This window comes from Scyliorhinus canicula, chromosome 10 (genome assembly GCF_902713615.1).
Source record: "Scyliorhinus canicula chromosome 10, sScyCan1.1, whole genome shotgun sequence".
Lineage (NCBI taxonomy): Eukaryota > Metazoa > Chordata > Chondrichthyes > Carcharhiniformes > Scyliorhinidae > Scyliorhinus > Scyliorhinus canicula.
The window spans coordinates 106,889,902-106,908,088 of NC_052155.1; the positions used below are offsets into that span (position 1 = coordinate 106,889,902).

Here is an 18,187-nt window from a genome sequence, read left to right on the forward strand (position 1 = left end):
TTTTGGCCTGCAAAGTTTACTTTTCTCAGCCATCTTAGAGCAAGCTATGTGTTCTTGGAACATCCCTAGTATCTGTTCGAGCCATCCTATCCAGCGCTTCTAGATCTCAATGAAATGCTGTGACAGCCAGTCATCTTGTACATGTCTTCAATGGAAATTTTATTTGGCCAATAGATATTATACCTCTTAGGAAGGCAACTATTATGAAAGGTGTTGACCTTGCCCATTTCTGTCTTCACTCCCCTCCAGCATTCAGTTCCATACAGCAGGACTAACTTTACATTACTGTTGCAGAGTCTGATTTTGGTCTTAAGACTGTATTGGTGGAATGTGCTACCATCTCTTTAAAACACCCACCTCCAGGAGAAATCTGACAGATTCAACGTGTACGCAAACAGATTGATCTGCATATCAACAAGCAGAAAAAGCGAGTCATGAACATCAACACACCAACAGCACCTCCAATTATCTTTGATGGAGAAACAATATAGGTTGAAGACTTCACTTACCTCATGAGCCATGTCAGCAATGACAACGGTGGTGACTATTGTTTGGACTTCCAGATGGTTTGAAGTTTGCTAAATGCATCTTTAGCTTTATTTCTTTTTAGCACCGTTGTCATTTTTCTGCTTGTTGATATGCAGATCAATCTGTTGAATCGGTCAGATTTCTCCTGGAGGTGGATGTATTTTAAAGAGATGGCAGCACATTCCACCAAAAGGTCTTTAATAGAGCAAATTAAAGATATGTTCACGATGTTTTGATGGGTCAGGTGGAGTTCTGAACATTCACCACAGAATATCAGACATCATTCTTGTTTGCTGCGCCGGGCACAACCTAGCGTTGCAAAGGTGGTGGTGGTGAGAGTGCAATGTGTTGTTTGAGGGAGACATTGAGGAGCTTGATGTTTCCATAGATGATGACTGAGGAGGTTCAGGATTCAGAGGAGATGTGAGAATGCTACTGCATGGGGACACGTGGCAGACATGTCCATGACAACTTCATAGCTACAAAATTTCAAACGGAATAAGGTGAAGGGAAGTTTTCAGAATCAAAGTTCTCTTAAGGTTTCCATAGAATTCCGACAGAGCAGAAGGAGGCCATTCGGCCCATCGAGTCTGCACCGACCCTCTGAAAGAGTATTCTACCTAGGCCCACTCCCCCACTCTATCCTCATAACCCCACCCGATGTTCACATCTCTGGACACTAAAGGGCAATTTAGCATGGCCAATCCATCTAAACTGCACATCTTTGAACTGTGGGAGGAAACCCATGCAGACACGGGGAGAATGTACATACTCCACAGTCACCCAAGGCCGGAATTGAACCCGGATGCCTGACACCAAGGCACAGCAGTGCTAACCACTGTACCACCGTATCGCCCCGGTTTCCATATAGGGGACACAACAAAATCTTCATTCCCAGCATCAACACTTCAGAAAGGTCTTCAATTTCACAATGATCATGGAAGTAGTGCAAGTCAACTTCAGCAATAACGATAGGGTCATCCTTGGAAGACTCAGTAGCCATGGGAACATGTGGCCACTGTGCAATATGATTAGCACTCCACTATGCATCACTTTAGGCAATTACACATAGTACATTCCTTTCAACCCTGGCATCAACATGTCAGTGTGTATGGCAGCCTTCAAGCAGCTGAAACGCCATTGCACATATGGATGCATTTATGCCAGTAGCTTAGCAAGAATCCACTAACAGGAAAAGCATTAGTCAATGGTTAGCACTTGACAGTCTCAAGAGGGAGCAACATTCAGACAGCACTATCTCCCCAAACGCCTGCTCTCATGGATGACTAATGCAGAGACTTCATCTTGCAAATGAGCCCCAATATGCCACGGGACATCAAGACACAGTGACCTATTCCTCTACATGTGCTCAAAAGTGCGAGTTATGTTTGCATTGTCCTCAGAGTGGCTCTGCAGAATCATAGTTTGTTTATTTACAAACACTCATGATCCTGCATTTGGCAGAAGGCTGCCAAGTCTATGTCCTGCATTACCTTGGCATTTGGGAGAAATATGGTCTAGTCGGTATCATCCCACTGAGGTCTCAGGAGATGTGCCAAAGCATCGCTTTCATAGCATTACAATCCTTGACACAATCCAACTCACAAAGGCCATTGCTTTCCACTACCCAGGTCAATGAGTGCAACAAATTTCATGCTGAGCTGTGTACTGTGCCTTCCGTAAAGCATCACTAGCCAGCCATTCAGGAGCAAAGTAAGATCCTCAGTGGCAAGTAGGTTATCAGGATTAGCATTTGGCATCACACACTAGCAGACATTTCAAATGTCACTGAGTAGAACCAATTTCCATTGTTCAGCGTCATGCATGGAGAGAGTGGTAACTAAGAAATGAATAATGTTCAGCCTTAAAAGCAAAGATGTAAATTTGCTGCAGGAAGGCATGGAAGTCGTGCTCAATGATGAATACCACTTTTTCAAAAAAACTCACCACAATAAATGCCACCATAAAGTGCATGCTGTGGGAGAAAAGATTCTAACATTCGGCGTGACAAATGATTGTTTCTTCTACAAGAGAGCTCGAGAGAAAAAGGACTTCCAACCAAGACATAAAGATGTTATTTTACTAATTTCTAAAATACAGTTCTAAGTGTTAATGGAATCACAGCATCTCAATGAAAGGCTAAAATAAGAAAAAAAGCACAGATGAAATAGCAAGTCTAAGATGAAAAAAGCTAAGCAATCTAAAGGTTGTGAGTGCACAGAATCCTTACAGCTCCTGCTCGTTTTCTTCTGACTTCATTCTCTGCTGACATTAGGAGGAGTTCAAGTTCCTTTATTCTTTGTTCTTTATCAGGATCATCATCAACATATGGTTGCTGAAGTGAACATGTAACAAGAGAACAAAAAAAGGAAAAGAACAAAATGGAGAGTGACAGGAAGGGAGAGAGAGAGAGAGAGAGAGGGAGAGAGAGATGATGTTTACTCTTTCATTCAAGTGCATGAACTATTGCAAGGTTATCAATGATAACACAATCTTTAATATTCTGGTGCAATGGATTAAACTGACCTTTTAACAAGATCAATCAATCAACCACATTAAAATGGTCGCAAAATATTTTACTGTGGACTTCTGTTTTACTTATAGGACAGCCCTAGTGCCTCAGACCAGTGCAACCAGAATCACAGCTTTGAAGCAGAACGCTAACTATTTTTGATCTTTATTAAAAGAAACCAGTAGTCTTAAAATTTGCTATATTTGTTCCATATTGATCAAAGTATACGTTGAAGCAGAGTAAATGGAGTTTTGAAAACACATTTCTGAATCCAGACATAGTATGAGGTATCATGGATAACAAAGACAGAACACATTATAATTTAAATAGATAATGCTCAATGCATTGTAATGTGACAAACAGAAATATATTTTCCGAAATGTCCAAGTTTAAACCTTACAATATCTTTGACGATGCCTTCATTACAACACATGTATAAAAACCAAACTAGTAGTATGTACTCTTAAACCTCACGAAAATCAAATTAAAGAAAGAAAAGTCAGTTTCTTACTTGAGTAAAACCTGTTGTCGTATTTTCTGTGCAAGATTCTTCAGCACCCAAGTACTGATGTCTGAGGGCCTGAAAAAGACATTACACAATATCTCAATTTAGATTTCAAAACTTTTCAAGATTCAATATCAAACCAACATCAAATATGCAATTTTATTTGAATTCATGAATTACTCAGTTAAAAAAAGTACAAGTGATTTACTTGCGTGGACACAGGAATGAAAAACTGGTTGTGGAACTGCACGGTGTTCAGAGGTGTCCGAGGTGGTACTTTCTGTTGCTGTATGTTTGGAAGCAAGTCACATTTGGGAACCTCCTGCAGATATCCTTCCTGCTCAACTTTCCTTCTCATTGTGGAATTCCAATGGTTCTTGATTGAATTATCTGTCCTGCATGAATTTATTAGAAATATTTGTATAAAAACCAGACAAAGTTCTGTATATTATTGCTAAAGTAAACAAAGATCAGCTCGTGACAGTAAATAGAACACAGAGAAATGAGTTTTAGGTGAAAGAATGGAGCATTCACACCAAATAGTTTTAAAATGACAAGACAAAAGGTGTATATCACCTTAAATATAGGAATTGTACAAAAACAAAGTTAAATGGCAATCATTCTTAAAAAATATGCACATACTTGTGAGCCAGAATCATTGTAGGAAGGCAGGAGAGTACGGAAAAGCATGGTAGCATCTGGAAATGCCAGAAAAGTTCAGCCATCTGAAGGTTATGCTGATCTAAACAGCAGGGTCTCATTTAAGCACACTGCAGTCTCTCGGACAGTTGATGGGAATGCAAACAAGCGACAATACTTCGAAAGGGTGGGGGGGGGGGGCAGGAGTTTTTAAAAAAATAAACGAACGAGCACTGCTCAGCCCATTGGTTATTTTTCCAGATGGTATTATCAGACTATTTGCATATTTAAAAAGAACCTGGGCTTCCTCCCTGTCGATGTCATCCTCAAAAAGGCAGGTTAATATTGGCACAGGGCAGGAGTGAAGCTGGATTTGTGGGATAAGTGACTCTCATTAGGTTAACTGTGTCCCTTTCCAGTTTCTATCAGATGGGGCAGTTAAAATAAGGACCAACAGGATTACTCAAACCCATTCCAATTTCAATTTAAGAATGTCAGATTGCCTACCACAGGCACAGGGCGGGATTCACCGAGCCAAAATCGCGATCGGCGCGGGGGCGGAGAATGGGTGTTAACGCCAAAATGTGGCATGATACCACTCCCACGTTTCTGCAGTCCCCGGAGAATCGCCGCGAATCGGGAGCGTGCGGTCTACACGGCACGGGTAGGGGGCCATTGACAGAGGCCTCCGCGGCCATTCTCCAACAAAAACTGGCCGGATTCCTGACGGCATGGTGCTAACCATGTTTTGCCTGTCGGGAACGGCCAGTGGTGGCTGCAGAGTCAGTCCACGGCCACCATGGTGGGGGGCGGGGGGGTCTCACGGACGGCCAGGCTAGCGATCGGGGGCCACCGATCCGCGGGCGTGCGCAATCTCGGGGGGGGGGGGGGGGGGGGGGGCCTATATTTTCGGGGCCGGTCCGCGGTGAGTCCGCCATTGCACACAGCGCAGCCATGAGCAGACTCCCGACCAGTGAAGTGAAGGGCCCCATATCGGCAGCCAGAGCTGCTAGTAGTACTCCAGGGCTCTGCTAGCCCCCTGCAAATTGGAGATTCACTCTGGACTTTCTGAAGAAAAACCCAGAGTAAACGCCCATGTTTTGATGCTGGAGTGGGGACATAGCCCCATTATTGGAGAATCCCGCCCATGATATCCACATGCACATTGACCTGGCCGTATTTGTTCTATTTATTCATGGGATGTAAATGTCATCAACAAGGCAAGCATTTGTTGCCCATCCCTAACTGCCTTTGATCAGATGGTAGAACTGCTTTCTTGATCTGCTACAGTCTATGTGGTGTCAGTACATCTAAAGTGAACATACAGGGAGTTCCACATTTTTGACTCAACGACACAGAACAGCAATATATTTCCAAATTAGGATGGTAAATGGCTTGGAGGGGAAATTGCAGGAGGAAGATTTTCCGATCACCTGCTGCACTTGACCTCCTAGGTGTTAGAGGCTGCGGGTATGGAAGGTGCCGACAAAGGAGCCGTGGCAAGTTGCTGCAGTGTAGCACCTGAATAGTATATCCTGCTGCTACTGTGCGCCATCTGTTGAGTAAGCGTTTAAAGGTGATGGATGGGGTGGCAATCAGGCATTTGACTTTGCCTTGGACACTGTTGAGCTTCTTGAGTGTTATTGGAGACACACCCTACGAAAGTGGAGAGTATTAGGGCAGCATGGCGGCACAGTGGTTAGCATTGGGACTACGGCACTGAGGCACCGGGTTCGAATCCCAGCCCTGGGTCACTGTCCGTGTGAAGTTTGCATATTCTCCCTGTGTCTACGTGGGTTTCACCCTCACAACCCAAAGATGTGCTGGTTAGCTGGATTGGCCATGCTAAATTGCCCTTTAATTGGAAAAAAAATAATTGGGTAGTCTAAATTTATAGAAAAAAATAAAGTGGAGAGTATTCTATCACACCCCTGATTTGTGTTTTACAGATAGTAGGCAGACTTTGGGGAGTCAAGAGGCAAGTTTGACACTTCAGAATTCCATAGGTTTCCAGATTTCTGGCCTGTCAGAAGCTATGTGACTGACCCAGTTAAATCTTTGGTCAATGGCAACCCACAAGACACTGATGGTGGGGGATTGAGAGATGGGAGCACCATTGAATGTCATGGGAAGATATTTAAATTCTTTAGTGAGAAATGGTCACATTTGTATGGCAAAGATTTTACATGCCAAGCCTGAATTTTGGCCAAGTCTTGTTGAATGCTGGCACGGAGTATTTTATTATTTGAGACGTTATGAATTGAACTGGACACTGTTCAGTCATGAGTGACCATTCCCAGGGGTGGCACGGTGGTGCAGTGGTTACCACTGCTGCCTCTGTACCAAGGACTTGTGTTCAATCCCAGCCCCGTGTAACTGTCCATGTGGAGTTTGTACATTCTCCCAGTGTCTATGTGGATCTCATCCCCACAACCCAAAAGATGTGCAGGGTGGGTGGATTGGCCATGCTAAATTGCCCTTAATTTAAAAAATGAGTGACCATTCCCACTTCCAACCTTATGATGGAGGGAAGATGAAGCAACTGAAAATGGTAGACCCCAGGACACTGTTCTGAGGAATTTCTGCAGTGATGCTTGAAGCCGTGACATTTGCCCCTGATCAACCACAGCCAACTAGGTTTGACTTCAGCTACTGGGGAATTTCCCCCTCCAATTTCCATGATTTCAGTTTTACTAGATTGTCTCAATGCCATATTCAGTCAAATGTTGCCTTGATGCCAATCATTAATTAATCACCTTCATGTGAAAAAAATACTGGTTAATGGCATTGTAAGAATTTTATCTCATCTTTTAGAGGACTCTGCCAAATTAATTTTGTTTTATGATTGCCTTATTTGGTCACATTTAAACTTCTTGACTAGAGGAGGCAGCATCAAGACTGTTAGTGTGCCACACTAGCAATTACACACACATTAAATTCAAGGACACCAATATCACTAGAAAATGAAGAGAGATATGAGCTAGAAGAAACGTCTGAATGTGAAGCTAACCTACAATTCAAATAATAAACCTGTTGTTACAGTAAGTAAACTAAACATAACTAGATAATATAGTTACCAAAAGGAGTATTATTGGCTTGAGGGGGGGTCAAGTGATGTGAGTGTAGGAGCGGCTGCATTTTCACGAGCTTCGGCTCGGCTAATCTTTTAATCCACCTTTTCATCCCAGTGCATGCTTTGTAATTGTGTTTTCTTGGTGTACATAGCTTGTGCCATGTCCCAAGAGGTATTTGGCCAGTGTCTCTATCTGAAAGAGTCAAGATTAAATGCTCAAATCCTTTGATTGTGGCGGCTGGAGTGGACTGGGGTGTGGCCGGGCTTTCAGTGGCGCAATTGCTATTGAGCGGGCTCCCGTTTTGACGATGCTGTGTGCAGAGACGAATGATGATGCTCTCTGGTTTAAAATCCTTGAATCTACAGTCGTCAGGGCTCAATTCCAAGAGTTGTGGGATATTTTTGTGGAGGCGATGGAGGCGCACAAGGAGGTTTTTGCAATAGAGAGCATTGTCCCTGGCGAGGGCCTGCCTCAGCAGTGTCAAGACCCTGCTGCATAGTTTATTGCCCATCCTGGTGGATTCGGGAAAGAGAGAAGAGGACTGGGAGGGGTGCACCACCTGGCCTGGTCCTCGATGCGAGACTCCCTGAGTGAGTTTGAGAATTTGCAGCCATGTGCGACAGGTAGTGGAAGACTCCCCAAGTGAGTGTGAGAATTTGCCGCCATGTGTGCCAGGTAGCGCAGTGTTCTTCAAAGTCGGGGGCGCGGCCTCCGGATGGGTCGTGGGCGGGTGTCGGGAGGGTCGCGGAGCCGTTGTCTGCAGCACTCCCGCTCGCGCAAATCCCCGCGCAGCAGCCAGCTTTTCATAACGCCGGCTGCAAGCATGTTAAAAAAAATTTGGCCACATTGCGCATGCGCGCACGATAATCGGGCACGCATGAGCAGTGTGGCTGCTATTTGTTTTAAACGTTTGCAGCTTTTTGTTTTACAAGTTTTGTAGTGGTTTTTATTCATTTAATTTTTTTTTACAAGTCCAGGCGCGTTTTATTCAGTTTTTTTCATTTATTTTACTAATTTTTTTTTCACAAGTTTCGGCTGGTGTTTATTTGATATTTTACAGGGAAAAAATGCAGAACTTTGGACAGGTGGAGACTCCATACTTTCGGACACCGGAAGGCTTCACCTTCATCCAACAGGTTCCATTGGAGGAGCGTGTACGAGGGCCAAAGGGACCCAAAACCATTTCCTCCATTTTTGTCAGCAGCAAACAAGGCAAAAGAAAATGGTGGGTCGCGCAGGTCGGCCGGCGTGGCCGGTTGGTAAAAATGGGTCTCCGGAAAAAAAGTTTGAAGAACACTGAGGTAGCGGAATACTCTGTGTGAGTTTGAGAATTTGCCATGTGTTGTGAACCAGATTCGATGGATCACAATACATCATGTCTTCAAAGCCCAGGATAGTTTGGCTCCGCTTACCACTGTTCCTGTTTTGTTCTCTTCTTGATGTTAGTCATGAGGGGTTGGAGGTCTCGAACCAGTTGAGTCATCCCTCCTGGGTGCTTGTGAGACGACATGGTGGAAGTGTTGGCATCTCGTGCTTCGATCGTTGTAATCCCTGAGAGATTCTGAGGGGTGCTCGTTGATCCTGTTTTACCCTTGGGTGGGTGGGTCGGCCCTCCCTCCCTTTTTGAGGGGGGTGGGCGGGGGTTGTATTGACTGCTCCTTTCTCCCCATGATGGGGCTGAGGTTATCTTTACTTTAATTTCTAGCCTTATTGTTATCCTGTCATTCCCCTTGGGGGAGTGTTATCTTTTTGGCAGTCAGGCCGTTTATTCCCCGTTAGTTGTTGGGCATTTAATCGGTGCTTTGAATCTGGGATCTGGTAGGTTGGCTCTGGTGTTTACTTTTTTTTTTCTTTTTCCACAGGAATAACTTGCAGCTGCCATTTCTAGTCTTCTCTTCATAATTTTGTAGTCATATGACTGTTGTCTGTTCTGTCCCAGGCCTGTATGGGGGTTGGATTGCGCTGTGGGGTACAAGCATACTCCCCTTAGTGCTGGAGTACATATGAATATTTTTTTGTTTCCTTTTGTATGATGTATCTGTGTTGGCTGAATCCTGCATTGATTCTTTGTGGGGTTTTCTTTTCCTTCATTGTGATATTTGTAAAAAAAAAATTAAATCCAATAAAAATATATGTTAAAAAGGCAGCATGGGGGCACAGTGGTTAGTACTGCTGCCACACAGTGCCAGGGACCCGGGTTCGACTCTGACGGTGCGTAACAGCGTGTGGAGTTTGCACATGTCTGCATGGGTTTTCTCCCAGTTTCCTCCCATAGTCCAAAGATGTGCAGGTTAGGTGCATTGGCCATGCTAAATTGCCCCTTAGTGTCCAAAGGTGAGGGAGGTTACAGAAATAGGGCTGTGGAGTGGACCTAAGTAGGGTGTTCTTTTGGAGGATTGGTGCAGACTCGATGGGTCAAATGGCCTCCTTCTGCAGTGTAGGGATTCTATGATTCTATTGACGGCATTGTTATTCAAAAAAAGTGATCATTCTGAAGTAGCCACTTAAATTTATGGGAGACAGGTTACTGGGACCCAATTGTTGAGTTGGAACATCCTGAGGAAAGCTCGGAAAGAAGTCAACACAGACTTCCGCCCCCCCCCCAAAAACCCACAAAGTTGCACAAACAAATTGGATCCCTACTTCAAAAAGAGGAAGGCTAGGATCAGACATGAAATTACTGAGTTTTTCAGTCGTTGATAATCCTCTGGAGTCTATAATGCATCGTAAAATTACAAAGTATTTGAAGAAACAAAAGCTGATCAAGTAGAGAGACTTTTAAAGCTCAGGACATGCTTGCCCAACCGTATACAATTATTTGAAGAAATAACAAAGAATTGGTAAAGGTGAAGTCATGTATGAGATTTATATAGACCACCAAAAAACATTCAGGTAAAGTGCCACATAAAGTGACAACGGTGATGATAACAGCAAATAGAATTAATGGGAATGTGGTAACATGGACATACATGTGACTGGCGGATGGAAAAAAGGGAAGTTAAGTTACTGGTAATATAAATATGCACAAAGTAGTGTTCCACATGGATATGTATAGATTAGGAATAGACGGAACATACTTAAATTTGCTGATGACACCAAACTGGAGTATAGGAAATTGTGAATGCTTGAAGGAGACATCAAGCTAACCAAATGGACAGACAGATGTCAGATCTAATTCAGCATTGAAAGAAGTGAGATAATGCATCATGCAAGAAAAATGAGAAAACTTCCCTTTATCCCACCTCTTTGCTTTCTGCGCTGATATTCCATGCTTCAACATCAATCACATCGTCGGCAAGGTCAAACGAATAATGATTTCCTTTAACGTTTTTGGTCCAATCAGGGCATTTAAAAATTGTAGACATAGATTTAACATACCTTCCAGGAAGCAGCTTTGCAATCTCAGCCCAGCGATTTCCCAGACGCTTATGTGCTTCATAAATGATCTTGTCTTCTTCTTCTGTCCAAGATGATTTTTTTACTTCAGGGTTTAAATGATTGTGCCACCTTTCCCGACATTGTTTTCCAATCCTGCCTTTTAGGTATTTGGCAATCAGTGACCATCGTTTTGGACCATATTTCTGAACCAACTCAATTACCTATTGGCAGTGAAGAAAAAAAAAAGTCAAAACTTTTAACACATCACAAGTAACTGATTCCATACTTCATACATTGAATTAAATAATGGTCAAATTAGATTTTGCAAAAATTAAAGCACAAACACATAAAAAATCTAAGAAAGTCTGATGATCAGTCATCAAACGGAAACATAAATAGCTCCCTTCTTCATTGTTGATCTGAGTATTTTCAGCATTTTCTGTTTTAATTTCATAATAACAAAATAAGAAGCAAGAGCAGGATTAGATCATACAGCTCCTTGTGCCTGTTCCACACCATTCAATGCCATCATGGCTGATCCCCACCTCAACTCCACTTTCCAGCATCCTCCCCATATACCTCGACTCCCCAAGACCCCAAAATCTACCTATTACAGCCTGAAATATATTCGACGATGGAGCATCCATAACCCTAGGTAGAGAATTCCAAAGATTCAAAACCCTCAGAGTGAAGAAATTTCTCCTCATCTCAGGCCTAAAATGATTAGTCCCAAGGCTGTGACCCTGTATTTTAGATCCCCCAGTCAGGAAAAATAACCTCTCACTGTCTGCCATATCAAGATCCTTCTGAATCTTGAACGTTTCAATGCGATCACCTCTAATCTTTCCAATAAACCAGAATATCAGCCCGATTTACGCACCCTCTCATCGTCAGACAACCCCCACTTCCCAGAGACCAATCTAGTGAGCCTATGCTGTACCAGCTCAAATGCAAGTACATCTTTTCTTAAATATGGAGAACAAAACAACTCACAGTATTCCAAGTTTGGGATCAATAAAGCCCTATACAATTGCAGTAAATCATAGTTATTCTCGTACTCCAATCCCCTTGCAATAAAGAACATTCCATTTGCCTTCCCAATTGCTTGCTGCAACTGCATACGAATTTTAAGTATTCCTTGTAAAAGTACATCCAAGCCTAGTGAACATCAACATTTACAAGTTTGACCTTTTAAAATATATTCTGCTTTTCTATTCTTTCTTTTTAAAAATATTTTTATTCTCCTTTTTCACATTTTCTCCCGAATTTACACCCACCAAAAATAAAGAATAATCAGCAACAGATATGTCAATCCCCATAACAATAACAATGATCCCATCCTCCCACCAACCCCCAAACATCAGCCTGTATGTTTACATAAACAAATGACAAAAAAGGAATTAGGGATTACCCATAGTCATCCTTAATATACCCCCCTTCCCCCAACCCTCCCACCCACCTCCCCCAACTAATGTTCGATATTATCCAGTACTTGAAAGTGCACAATAAATTACACCAATGACTTGTAGAACCCATCCGAGCTTCCCCTCAGTTCAAACTTAATCTTCTCAAGGATCAAGTATTCCAACAGGTCCCCCCGCCACGCCAGGGCACAGGGTGGAGAGGCTGCTCTCCATCCCAGCAGGATCCGCCTTCGGGCGATCAATAAGGCGAAGGCTACGATATCTGCCTCCGCACCCGTTTCCAATCCTGGCTGGTCTGACACCCCGAACATGGCCTCCCGGGGACTCGGGTCCAGTTTCACGTGCACCACCTTGGAAATTGCCCCAAAAAACCTCCTTCCAATACTCCTCTAGCTTTGGACACACACATCTTCTACTCCTTCAAAGAATCGGCTCATCCTTGCCCTCGTGAGGTGCGCCCTGTACACCACCTTCAGCTGTATCAGCCCCAACCTCGCACATGAGGTGGAGGCATTTAATCTCCGGAGCATCTCACACCAGACCCCCTCCTCTATAACCTCTCCCAACTCTTCACTTTGCTTTGATCCCTTCCAGTGGTGCCATTTTCTCTTCCAAAATAGCTCCGTACACTGCTGACACTACCCGCTTCTCCAGGCCCCTTGTCGTCAGCACCTCCTCCAGCAATGTGGAGGCCGGGTCCTCCAGGAAGCTCTGTATCTCCTTCCAGGCAAAATACTGAACCTGCATGTATCTAAACATTTCTCCCTGCTCCAATCCATACTTCACTTCCAGCTACCTCAATTCTACAAACCGATCCCCAAGAAACAAATCTTTTAGCGTCTTAATACCCTTCTCTTCCCATTTCCGAAAACTTCCATCCCACCTACCTGGCTCAAATCTGTGGTTCCCCCGAATCGGCATTTCCCTTGACCCTGCCCCCAAACTGAAGTGTTGGCGAAACTGCCTCCAGATTTTCAATTAAGCTATTATTACCGGACTCCCTGAGTATTTCCCCGGAGCTATTGGGAGCGTGCTGTTGCTAGTGCTTTCAGTCCCGACTCCCTGCACAAACTCTCCTCCATTCTGACCCACTGGGAATCAACACCTCTGACCCAGCTCCGCACCTTTCCACATTCGCCGCCCAGTAGTAGTACATCAGGTTCGGGAGACCCAAACACCCTGCCCGCCTTCCCCTCTGTACCAGCACCTTTCTCACTCTGGCCACCTTCTTCCCCATATGAACGAGGTAATCCTTCCCTCAATCTCCCTGAAAAAAGCATTTGGCAGGAAAATCGGTAGGCATTGAAAAATAAACAGAAATCGTGGCAACACATTCATTTTAACCGCCTGTACCCGACCCGCCAGTGACAGAGGGAGACCATCCCACCTTGCCAGATCGGCTTTCACTCTCCCCACCAAACTAGAAATGTTGTACCTGCGAAGCCTCCCCCACTCCCGGGCAACCTGCACCCCCAGATACCTAAAGCGAGTCCCTTCCCTACGGAATGGCAGCCCCCCACCCGAGACGCCACAAAATACTCACTCTTGTCCAGGTTCAGCTTGTACCCTGAGAAAGACCCAAACACTCGCAGTAGCTCCAATATTCCCCATATCGACCAACTCGGTTTCCGACACATACAGCAGCCAATCGTCGGCATATAAGGACACCCTATGCTCTACCCCCCCCCCCCCCCCCCACTATTCCTTTCCATGCTCCCGAGCTTCTCAATGCGATGGCCAACGGCTCAATCACAACTGCAAACAGCAGCGGGGGACAGAGGACATCCCTGCCTGCGGTGGAGAGAAAAGTACCTCGAGCAGATATTGTTTGTGCGGAGACTCGCCTTCGGCTCCTGATATAATAGCTTTACCCAATTCACAAATCTTGGTCCAATCCCAAACCGGAACTGCCATCAGGTACCCCCATTCTACCCGGTCAAACGCCTTTTCAGCGTCCAATGCCACAACCACCTGTTTCCTTCCCTTCAGCCGGTGCCATAACCACATTCAATACCCGTCTAACATTTGAAAAGAGCTGCCTCCCTTTCACGAACCCCGTCTGATCCTCACCTATCACCTTCGGGAGGCACTCCTCCAGCCTACCCGCCAGTACCTTCACCAATACTTTTGCGCCCACATTCAGAAGTGATATGGGCCTATACGACCCACACTCCATCGGATCCTTATCTTTTTTTAGCAACAGTGAAATCGATACCTGCCCCAAGGTTAGTCGCAGCACCCCCTTCCCTATCACCTCTTCAAACATCGCCACCATCAGGGGTGCCAACTTATCCTTGAGTTTTTTATAATATTCCACCGGAAACCCATCCGGCCCTGCCACCTTCCCCGACTGCATCCTCCCAGTCGCATCCTTTATCTCCTGCTCCACTATCGCTCCTTCTAATGTAGCCCTGTCCCCCTCCCCTAGCCTCGGGTACTCCAACCCATCTAGAAATTCCTGCATCTCACGGTCTCCCCCGGGTGGCTCTGGCCTGTACAACCTCTCATAAAACTCCTCAAAAACCTTGTAAATCAGCTCCGGCGCCACCACCAACTTCCCTTCCCTATCCCTCGCCTGAAGAATTTCCCTTGCCGCTGCCTCCCTCCGGAGCTGACCTGCAGAGCTGGCCTGATCTCCATATTCATAAACAGCACCCCTTGCTCGTCTCAGCTGGCGCACCGCCTTCCTGGTGGACAGTCAGTCGAAGCTCACCTGTAGTTCCCTCCTCTTTTCCAGCTTCACTGGGTCCCCATCTTCTGCATAACTCCTATCTACCTCCAACATCTCATCTGTTACCCTCTGCCGCTCCAAACTCTCCTCTTTGTCCACCCTGGCCTTAAACAAAATTACCTCACCCCTCCCTTTAGAGCCTCCCAGACAACTGCCTTCGACACCTCACCCGTACAGTTGAAACCTACATATTCCTTACTTACCGTTTCAATTTTCTCACAGAACACTTGGTTCCCCAAAAGCTCCACATCCAGTTTCCACCCCAGCCTCTGCGCTACCCCCTTCTCCAGTACCATATCCACCCAATGCGGAGCGTGATCTGACACTGCTATTGTAGAGTATGCCGACCCCTTGACCCCAGCCAGCAAAGCTTTTCCCATCATAAAAACGTCGATCTGTGAGTATACCTTATGGACTGCTGAGAAAAACGTGTACTCCCGTTCCCTTGGGTGCAGGAACCCAATTTTCCCATTTTCACCATTAGCCCAGCCAGCACCTTCGCCCCCACCAATGGGACCAGCGAGCGTGGCCGTGATCTGTCCAACCTTGACTCCTGCATCAAGTTCCAGTCCCCCCCCCCCCAACAATCAGCTCATGTGTGTCCAAGTCGGGAATGGCCCCAAATACCTTCTTCGCGAATCCCACATCGTCCCAATTCAGACGGTATACAGCGCCACTAATTTCCCCTCCAGCGCCCCGTCACAATCACATATCTACCCCCCCTGATCTGCCACCACCTTCCCCATCTGGAAGCGTACCTTTTTGCTGACCAACAGCGCTACCCCTCGAGCCCTTCCATCAAATTCAGAGTGAAACACTGGGCTAACCCAGCCCTTTTTAAGTCTCACCTGGTCCTTCACCTTCAGGTGAGTCTCCTGCAGCATTGCCACATCTGCTTCCAAACTTTAAAGATGCGTAAGCACCCTTGACCTCTTGACCCGACCTCCTAGCCCTCTCACGTTCCACATGACTATCCATACTGGGGGTCTCTCACCCCACCCCCACCTTTCTTATCCACCATCATCTTACCACCGGGCCCTGCCCCACATTTCCCCCTGAAACAACATCCCCCAGCATCCATTTCATTCCACCCCCCCCCCCCCCCCCCCCCCTTTCTCGCCTCGTAGGCCCATTGAAGCCTGCTACCCAGGCTCCAACGTCCGCAGCCCTCCTCTCACCTCAACTCCGTTCACTAGCTGACTGTAGTTAGCTAGCGCAGGTGGCTCCCCCGCCAAGATATATCGTCTCCTTCCACCCAGTCCCAGAGAAAGAAAAAACAAACAAAAAAAAACAAAACCAACAATCCAATCCAATCAATTCACGAACATAACACTTAACCATCACAACATAGAACGCCAATCAACCCACCATTAACTTGAACTCTGTAACAATGCAAAGAGAAGTAAATTACAATACACATCAGTAAAAAGAAAGTTGTAGCATTTATATATTTTCCAGCTGCTGAAACACAGTCTACAGTCTCTCTTCCAGTTCCACTCCTCACATCTGTCCCAAGCCTTCTGCCCTCACGATCGCCTCAGCCACCTCCGCTGTCTCAAAATAAAAGTCTTTGGCACCATATGTTACCCTCAACTTCGCCGGGTACACCAAACCAAATCACACCCCCTTGTACAATGCTGCCTTCACTCGCCCAAATGCCGCTCATCTTTTTGCTAACTCCACCGTCAAGTCCTGGTAGATCTGAACCGCAGTACTATCCCACAGCAACTCACGCTTCTGCTTCGCCCAGCTTAATACCTTCTCGTTCGTGCAGAACTTATGGAAGCAGATAATTACTGCTCTTGGCAGCTCGTTCACTTTGGGCTTCGGCCTTAATGACCGATGAGCTCAGTCTAGTTCGTACCGGGAGGGGTTCTCACCCTCCCACATCAGCTCCGCCAACTTTGCGAAGTATTGTGTTGGCCTTGGGCCCTCTGTCCCTTCGGACAAGCCCACAATTCTCAAACTGTGCCGCCTTGAGCGGTTCTCCAAGTCTTCGAGCTTTGCTCGGAGTCCTCTGTTGACCTCCACCACCCGCCGCAGCTCGTCCCCCATCGAGGTGACCTGCTCGCTGTGTCGTGACACGGCCACCTCCACTTCCTTCATCTTCTCGTCCTGCTCTCTCGCCTCGGCCAATGCCTTTGCCACCGCCACCCTCACCGGGGCGATTGCGTTCTCCACCAATAACTTCAATGCGACCATCGTCTTGTTCCTCAAGGCCTTCATGTGCCTCGCGAGCCGCTTTTCCAGCTCCCCTGCCATCACCTCAGTCATCTTCTCCACCATAAGTAGTGCAGCCCCGTCTTGTGGTTCGGCTTCCGCCATCCTGTCAGCACTTTTGCTCATCCTCTCATTCAGCGGCGAACCCACGTTTCCTCCTTTCTTCGATGCTGCTCTTCGCATCCTTCAGTGGCTTATTGTTTTTTCTTTCTTTTCTCTTCTCTCCCCCGCCACCCTCCTGTCCTTCATCAATCTGAATTATTCTAAAACAATTTTTCTTCCTTCACACACAAAAAAAGGGAAACAGGGAGAGAAAAAAACTTTCACCAAACTTCTTTAAACCTTCTTTCTTTATCCTCTACATTCCCCCAGACCTCCCCTGGGACCAGACTTCAGCCTTCATTCTAGGTGGGAGCCATCCGATGTGGGACACCCCACCTACATCGTGCCCTGGTCTCGGGCCTGCTGCCTCGGCCTCCTAGTAGCTCCGTCCCCGCTGCTCCGAACTACACACACGCTGGGCCCAGCGCCTCAGATCCTGTCGCCCGACACGCACGCGAGGTTCTTCGCCGGTTTTTAAACCGGCCCGCGCGCTGCCCGTGACGGTCCCAAAGGTCGACGATAGTCAGGGGGTGAGTGAAGACTCTGGGAAATCCCCGAAATCGCGGCAAATCGTGGCCACCGGCGGGAGCTCCTCTTACCGCGGCCGCCCTGCTTTTCTATTCTTTCTACCAAAGTGAATAACCTAAGTGAACAACCTCATATTATACTGTTACTTTATTGCCTACTTACTTACCCTGTCTATATTTCTTTACACCCTCTTTGTATCCTCCTGACAGTTTACATTCCCACCTAGCTTTGCATCATCAGCAAATCTAGATACATTACTCTTGATGCTTCGTCCAAGCCAAGCTATTAATAGAGTTTGAAAATGGCGGAGGCCCTAGCAATGACCCCTGTACCAGGGGCTCAGCCTGCCGACTTGAAAATGCCCCATTTATCCCACCTGTTTTCCTGTCCATTAACCAATTCTCTATCCATGCTGGATATTATCCCTAGCTCCGTGAGCCTTTGTCTTGTGCATTAACCTTTTTTCTGGCACCTCATTGAATGCACTTTGGAAATCCAAGTAAATTATATCTACTAGTGGTTCTTCAGCACTTTTCCAGGAGACAC

The 18,187-nt window shown here is 46.0% G+C and overlaps 1 protein-coding gene across 5 annotated transcripts in view; it reads right to left on the reverse strand.

Annotated features, from left to right (window-relative positions):
- The window catches only part of mybl1 (v-myb avian myeloblastosis viral oncogene homolog-like 1), a 174,476-nt gene that overhangs the window by 97,439 nt on the left and 58,850 nt on the right, over positions 1 to 18,187 (reverse strand). For 4 of the 5 annotated variants that reach the window (XM_038809506.1, XM_038809510.1, XM_038809505.1 and 1 more), the window contains exons 5-8: positions 10,637 to 10,857; positions 3,754 to 3,940; positions 3,552 to 3,620; positions 2,759 to 2,863 (exon numbers count right to left, since the gene is read on the reverse strand). In XM_038809506.1, the coding sequence (XP_038665434.1) occupies positions 2,759 to 2,863; positions 3,552 to 3,620; positions 3,754 to 3,940; positions 10,637 to 10,857 (582 nt within the window). The remainder of the gene's footprint in view (positions 1 to 2,758; positions 2,864 to 3,551; positions 3,621 to 3,753; positions 3,941 to 10,636; positions 10,858 to 18,187) is intronic. The other variant, XM_038809507.1, reaches the window with a different exon arrangement.